We start from the raw sequence: 7,960 nt of genomic DNA, 5'->3' as shown, positions 1-7,960 counted from the left end.
AACACTTTTCCTTGGATTTGGGGTGTTATTTTGAGTGTATTGTGCTCCCACACGCATACAAACTTTGAAAAAAGTCTGTGCATGATTTTACTCTGGTAAAAAATTTGAGGTGGAGGATTAATTAGTCTCTTCAGGGTTAAATAAGAAAGAGATTTCGAGAACTGTTAGGCAGCCCATCAGTTAAAGCTCTTGGTGTGGTCCCTGATAGGCCAGAGTCACTTTTACCTGCCTGTGACCTGACAGTAGTTTGTTTTTTCCAGTTGGTTCGATTCACAGGGAGGAGAACCAGACATATGTGCCTTACCAGTTGTATTAAGATTCATGCAGTGAAGGCACGAGGGCAACTCCGAAATCCCTACTTGAGAGATCTGCTGGTGATGTGAACCAGCCTTTTTGTTTGCTAGTATTCAAGTGTCCTACAGGACAGCAGGCAGGAGAGAGCCCCACCCTTATTGGGCCCTGTCCTGGCCCTGACGTCCTACCTTGACAAGACTGCTAGAGTCACTAAAGAATGAGCGTAGTCCAATTAGAGGCTCATCAACTGAATTGTTGAATTTATTGTCCAAGCTTACAAGTACCACTAACCTCTCAAAGCTGTTGGTATGAGGTAGCCCTCCACTTAGAGTTTGACTACCTCTGAGAGGTGTTCCCTTAGCGGACTTCAGTGCAGCTACGTGTGCAGGGTGAACGCGGCTTCAGGTAATCCTGTGGTTGTCTGACCGACACCTCCGCAAACGTTAAGGGGGTCTGGCCTCCTGTGACCTCTTGAACAAGTCATCCAGGTCCTCATTTACTGACTCAGTGTTCAGGAAGGATTAATAGAACAAGTTAGGAATGTAACCCCGGTTGTTGTTACCAGAGATCAACGCCACTCGGTATCTTGGCAAGAAGGTTCTTAAGGAATCGTATCCTAGGTGGGTGTGCCCTATACTCCAGGGACTTGTGGAATACATTGCCTAAGTCACAGGGGACTTTGTTGGTGTAAGGTACTCCACCTGTGCATGCACGTTGGATATCCCAATGAACACTTACTAGTTGAGGCGTGGGGATTCCCTCAGTTTTCCATGTTTTACTTTATTAAATCAGAATTTGCAACAGTTCGTTGCGATCTCTGTAATAAGAGCTTAAACAGAAACCATAATTGATTGATTGCGTAATTTGACAGCCTGAAGTATCTTCTCCTACTGCCAAGTCCCAGAGTTAAAATCTGTAATGGCTCCACGCTTGAAATTAAACTTCATGGTTTATAGAAACACTGGAGAAAGTTTCATGCTTAAGTCATAAAATTCATAATACCTTCCATATACAAGCTTATCTGCTTCACTACATAGAATGCGGCTGAGTTTGTCTCTATGTTGTATATGAATGGACAGGGTGTATCGCACGGACAGTGAGTTCTCCCAACCAACACATGCTGACGGTGGAGGATGTGGTCAGCTGTTGTCTGGATCTCAACTCGCCCAGCATTTCCTTCAGGATCAACGGTCAGCCGGTGCAGGGCATGTTCGAGAACTTCAACTGTGACGGACTGTTTTTCCCTGTCGTCAGCTTCTCTGCTGGGATTAAGTAAGTTGTTCTAAGACCATCGAAGAGTTCTGTCACCTTATTTTTGTATACTCAGTTTTATGCTAAAAGTTCAAAACTCTCCCAAGCCCTCATGTCCTGTCCTCTTCCCCACTCCTCCCTACCCATCCTCTCCTCTCCCCCCCTCTCCTCACCCCCCTCCCCTCTCCTCTCTCCCCTCTTCTTCTCTCCTTTCCTTTCCTCTCCTCCCCTCTGCTCTCTCCTCCTCCCCTCTCTTCCTAACCTCCTCTCTCCTCCTCTCCTCTCTTCCTAACCTCCTCTCTCCTCCTCTCCTCTCCTCTCTCCTCCTCTCCTCTTCTCCTCTCGTCTCCGCTCCTCCTCTCCTCTCTTATCTTCCTCTCTCCTCCTCTCCTCTCTCCTCGCCTCTCCTCCTCTCCTCCTCCTCCCCTCTCCTCTCCTCTCCTCTCCAGGGTGCGTTTCCTGTTTGGAGGACGTCACGGAGAGTTTAAGTTCCTTCCGCCGCCGGGCTACGCCCCGTGCTACGAGGCCGTGCTGCCCAGGGAGAAGCTCAGGGTGGAACACAGCCAGGAGTACAAGCAGGATCTGGCCGGGACCCGAGACCTCCTGGGACCCACTCTCACACTCTCTCAGGCTGCCTTCACTCCCACACCTGTGGACACCAGCCAGGTATGTTCTCAGAGTTTAAATGGGACATAGGCACAATTCAGGAGCGTTCATTTGAGTACGTTAGCTGTAGCCATAGCATCTACCAATCATCTCCTCCATGATTGGTTCAGGGAAATCAACCCTGCCTTTCATTCACCTTCTCCCACACGTTATATGGCGTTATATCTCAACCAACCTGGTCTCACAGGAATCCGTGAAAGGACCACAGACGCTTAACTCAAAATCCGTGGTGGCCTCACTGAATCACTATAATAAATAAATAGATAAATAAAGGTAAATATGTATTTATATATATATATATGGGCTACATATCTTTTTTATTCATTGATTCTTGTGAGACTGTGTTGTCTCAACCAACCATTGGTGTGTGAGTGCAGCTCCAGCCAATGGTGTGGAGGGAGGGAGGGAGGGAGGGAGGGAGGGAGGGAGGGAGGGAGGGAGGGAGGGAGGGAGCAGAGAGGGAGGGAGGGAGCTGAGAGGGAGGGAGGGAGCAGAGAGGGTCGGGACGTATCTCGGGCGACTTATTTGAGAAATCCTGCTCTCCTACTCTTTTCTGCTAGCTCTGTTTACAACTCTGAAATGTGAACTACAGTGGCTTAAAGAGCCAGTGAACACACTGTTTTAGCTGGAATTCAAAACATTATGAGGTGCGACCCACGGCAACTTTCCTTTTTAGTACCAGTGTGTGTAACCATTATGAGTGTAACCATTATGAGATAATAAGCGATGTTGTTTATGAAATGCACCACACAATGTAGTGTTATGTCGGGTAAGCCAAACCCTCACTCGGACATAGACATTAAATAATTCACTGCTCAGACGGATCTTCACCATCCACACGTGTGTGTGTGTGTGTGTGTGTGTGTGTGTGTGTGTGTGTGTGTGTGTGTGTGTGTGTGTGTGTGTGTGTGTGTGTGTGTGTGTGTGTGTGTGTGTGTGTGTGTGTGTGTGTGTGTGAAGATTGTCCTACCACCCCATCTGGAGAGGATCAGGGAGAAGCTGGCAGAGAACATCCATGAACTTTGGGTCATGAACAAGATCCAACTGGGCTGGACCTACGGAGTGGTGAGGCGGGGGGAAACGAAAATGTTATATTCATTTAATGATTTGATTTAATTACTTAAACGTGTTTTATAAATTGTTTAAAGAAAACCCAGCAACCAGTTTGAGCTTGTCCCTTGCATAATCTAAAGAAGCCTTCTGTCCATCTTGTGATGGATTTTATGTCCATTTAGGGGCGGGGCTGTATTGGTGTTCAGGTGTTGTTCTCCTTGCTATCTGCTCGGCCAGAAGCATCAGTAACAATTACTTTGTTTTCAAACCAGCTCCTTTTTTGAAGGATTTCTGGAAACTGGAAAGGTTCTGAAATAAGGGATCTCCTCTCAGTCCACAAGTGTTGCACTAGCGCCACCTGCTGGACGGCCCCTCGGCTCTTCTATACTACAGGGCGGATGTCTCGAAGACACACAGCTTCCGTAGAACTAGAGTAGACCTACTTCCAAATATCACAAAGCTAATGAGTGGTTTGAACATTGAACAAAGTCTTGATGAAATTGCCCGGTAGGAGTAGCGCTATTCACCCAGAGAGAATTCACCCGGGCTCTACTGTGGGGGACGCCAGGAAAGGAGAAAACAGGGCATCCTGCTCTGTTCATGTTAATTATGTGATTAGTTACCAACCCGTGGTTATGATGTAGAGCTTTTGGTTGGACTTGTTTAAACATTGAAACAGCTGCTGAATCACCACAACAGACCTAATTTCTCTTTGAGCATTTTGCTGGCATGGTACGTTGGTCTCTGCGTGTCAGACGGGCTCAGTGCAGCAGCCCTCATTGAAGACAAGTGAGAGCTTATTCACATGGTTAGAAGATACGCAACGCTTCCATGCTTAGTCTAGCAGCGGGTTTAGTCGCTGTTTCGACCAGGATCAATCCATAACTCTGCTCTGTAAGACACTACATCACTGAGTAACACACTGCATCATGACATCATCTAAAAAAAGTTGTTTCAAGGTTTAGTTTTCCTTTAATGGTGACGAAAAGCTAACTGAATCTACATGTCGGTTGTAATGTCTGTTTCCTGTTGCTTCAGGTGCGGGATGATAACAAGCGGCAGCACCCGTGCCTAGTGGAGTTCTCCAAGCTGCCCGAGCAGGAGCGCAGCTACAACCTGCAGATGTCTCTGGAGACCCTAAAGTAAGGCCCTGCTCCCACCACAGGATAACGCTGTGAAACCAGGCCGTCTGCAGGAGCCTTCTGCTGCTGTTGTAGCGACAGAGATAAGGTGCTTAGCTACTCGTGTCCGGACTAAGAAGGGCCTGATGCACAGCTCATCCTCCTGGAGAAAGATGAATGATAACGCTGGGCAACTTGGCCACTGGTGATAAACAAAACTATATCAATGTGGAGATATTTCCACCTGTTACATTGTTATAGTTCACCATATAAAAAAAGATTGGCTGACTTTTGGTATGCTGAAAACAAGTCACTCAAGTCCATTACCGCCATAAACCACGCTATGCAATCAACTAGTTAACTAGTTAACACTGCTGCAGCTGTCTCCGTCATGGTGACTCTCTTATCTGAGCTAGAGTTAGAGGTAGTTGGAGTGTCTGAAGCCGCTCACAGTGTGAGAGAGATTTGCCTCGTGAAACACCGGACCACTACAGTGTCTCACACAGTGACTCTTGAAGCAAACCAAAAGTATGTGACAGTACTTTAAAAGGGGATTTATAATGGAGTAGCAGGTGGAAAAATCACCGGGTTGATCTTTTGTTGATCACAAGTTGCCAAGAAGCGCAGCGCTATCGTCCACTCTCTCAGGTGAAGTCCCTGAACGTTTCTGGAGGAGCCGGCGCATGGCCGACCTCTGACCTGGCATACCCTGAGCGTGAGCACCTTGTCTCTGCCCTTAACGTGGTCTTGGGTGCCACATGACTAACGGAGATGGCAGCTTAGTAGGTAGGCTCTGCAGTCAAGCTAACTATTTTTGTAAACTTGATAAATAGAGCTTTAACAGTTGTTATTTTTTAGGTAAAGTGATATTACCGTCATTGAGGATGTTACTCCTCAACGTTAAGCCTGGTGTCAGCTACTCCCAAAAGCTTTGAGTCGCAGCCTAGAAAAGCTATCCCTGCTGTGTGTGAGGGTGCTACGCTAAAGGGGTGTCTCTCACATTGGAGGGGGCAATGTAGTACACCGGTGAGAGTTGACAAGCGGCCGGCAAGTTCAAGTAAGATGATCTGTTTGGTGGCTTGGTGGGGGTTGGATCTACAAGTACAGGTGGGGTCCGTAGGCAGGGGCGCCGAAAAGGGGGGGTAAAGGAGACGGATTCTAGGGGCCCATGATGGAGGGGGGCCCGGAGAGGCCCCTAATGATGATGAAATTATAATACAGAAATTATTATACTATTCTTTTCATGGGGCCCAAAATCCCTAGCGGCGCCCCTGTCCGTAGGTAAACTGTTCGTGTCTGAAATCCATGCCAACCAAATCTGCCTTTATTCCAGAAACAGACTTGAGGCCCGTCCAATGCAGCTCAAGCTTGTTGCTTGAAAAAGAGCAAGTTTACTGAGAAAAGACTTGCATACAGCTATTGCTTTTGATAGAATTGCCTCTAAAATAGCAAGTGTTTTTGCCCTGAGGCCCTTCTGAGGCACAACAGAGCAAGCTCTACGCCAAATGGACATTGTTGTGCACTTAGGCAACGGAGAGTCCTGCATTGATTTTCTTGAACCCGTCACGCATTGGAGGAATATTAAATCTTTACATCGGAAAATCGACGATTTCAAGAACACAAAGTGCCTGATTAGCGATCTATAAAGTTTTCCCTGATGTTCCCAGCTATGCTTACATTGAGGATGGCGGAGGACCGGCGTGCGTGTCCTGATCCCCAGAAGGGGCCGTCCTTTGTCTGCTCCTCCATGGATAATGCTCCACATTGAAACCAAAGATTGTAGGCCAACACTCCCGTTTTGGATGAATTTTTCTTCTCATTTTCTCTTGGAGCAACATATTGATCATAACCTTTTTTTTTTGTTAGTTGAATTACCAAATTATTCATAATTATTGTTAAATTAAGAATTATTTACACTGGAGCTCTCACTTGAGCAAGGCTATGAGTGTTTGTTTACCTTTATTTTCTGAATCTTGTCCATTACAGACCATTAGAATGCTCAGAAAGTTTCTCACTTCTATTCACTGCATTTGTGGATTTCTATCACTTTAAACATTCAGACTTGAATAAATAGAACCCCTTGGAGTATGTCTTTAGTAAATTGATTGACCACATTGATGTGTATGCTAAACATTGGAACACACGCAAGCTATTTGACACTTTGATTTACTGCAGTTCAAGGATCTAAAGGGCTTCATACAATGTGTGTTCACTAGTGTTATCTAATAATGTTGCAGAGCTTTCATCCAGCCTATTTAAATTATTTTAATTTATTTAAATATTCTCCATAACTGGCCTTTATATTTTTCAAGCATAAAGAGGACTTGGACAAAGAAACTGAGCAGTTGGCCGTATCTTGCCCTCCTGTGGCAGTATTCAGAGCAGGAAAGTGACATGTAATTTAATATGCCTTCAAAGTATCGCCCAACAACTTAAAAATATAAATAAATGGCAAATGGAGAAAAGGCTTCAGCACAACCAATTTCCTCTTTTATGTTGTTCAAAGTTGACTTGAACTCAATTTTGACATGAAAACAGATTATTTTATTTTTTTTCTCTGTCGCTCCTAAGCAGAATGAATCGATGCGCAGATGACAGGTTATAGTGGTTTCAAGAAGCCTCCATCCGCTAAAGCCCCATGCACAAATTGATGGACTGCTGATTTATAGACTTATGCCGAGGAGATGGTCTCCTGACCCTCAACCATGTATTATGTATGGGGGAGTCATTACTGGGAGAACTCTCTTCTATACAAGCCCCAAAGCCTCAGTTATAACAAATACCCTATGTATAACTAGAGGTTTGCACTGGCCAAAGCTACAGCCACTGCCCATTAATATCTTCCCCAAATATTTGTAGCAGGTCGTTCGATTATGGCATGGATTTCTTTGGAATGATAAACGCCCCTGGTTAAACCTTAGAAGACCGGGAAGGTCTGTAGATTAGGGTGTACTGGGTATCCAAAACCGAATGAACTAGTCTTAGGGCCCAATAAAAACCATGGTTTGGTTGGTCTGAATCTTAAATTGGTACTGGTGGTTCTCTTGCTGATGGCCGCGTACGAAAGAGCAGCGTTATCGCAGGAGTCATTTTTATTGGTCAGAAATGTTATGAAATTATTATGCATCCAAAAAGTTTAATTACATTGCTACATATATGTTTGATGTCTTTATTCAACACATTTGATCACCCCAGAAGTCAAGCAAAACTCAAGGGACATCTCCATGGCAGTGTTTTGTCTCGTTTCTGAAGTGTATAGGCCATCTTTTTTATATTGTATAGTCCTGTCAGTTTTACCGTGTTGTAATTTTATTTTTTAAAACTATGTTTCTACTTTGTTTGATTATCATGATTAAATTTTAAGAGTACCTGCTTCCAATCCATATTGTGTCACTAGAAAATATATTGCAACGAACGCTGAAGACATGGCTTTTGTTTATGAAATATTTAGTTCTGTACATATCATCAAATGCCTGCAGAAGCAGTTACCAATAATTTATGAGGTTTTGGTTTAGTTCCTGCAATAAGGTTGCATTGCATTCTCACTGCAAGTGAGAACTGTACTCACTGACCTG

The 7,960-nt window shown here is 44.9% G+C and overlaps 1 protein-coding gene across 1 annotated transcript in view; it reads left to right on the top strand.

Annotated features, from left to right (window-relative positions):
• ryr2a (ryanodine receptor 2a (cardiac)) overlaps nucleotides 1–7,960 on the top strand; it is a 139,548-nt gene that overhangs the window by 29,868 nt on the left and 101,720 nt on the right. The window contains exons 20-23 of the mRNA XM_056576687.1: nucleotides 1,374–1,566; nucleotides 1,995–2,211; nucleotides 3,172–3,276; nucleotides 4,303–4,406. Of these exons, the coding sequence (XP_056432662.1) occupies nucleotides 1,374–1,566; nucleotides 1,995–2,211; nucleotides 3,172–3,276; nucleotides 4,303–4,406 (619 nt within the window). The remainder of the gene's footprint in view (nucleotides 1–1,373; nucleotides 1,567–1,994; nucleotides 2,212–3,171; nucleotides 3,277–4,302; nucleotides 4,407–7,960) is intronic.

This window comes from Gadus chalcogrammus, chromosome 18 (genome assembly GCF_026213295.1).
Source record: "Gadus chalcogrammus isolate NIFS_2021 chromosome 18, NIFS_Gcha_1.0, whole genome shotgun sequence".
In the NCBI taxonomy this organism is placed as follows: Eukaryota; Metazoa; Chordata; class Actinopteri; order Gadiformes; family Gadidae; genus Gadus; species Gadus chalcogrammus.
The sequence above is the reverse complement of the archived record's forward strand: the minus strand, read 5'-3'. Positions and strand labels throughout refer to the sequence as shown.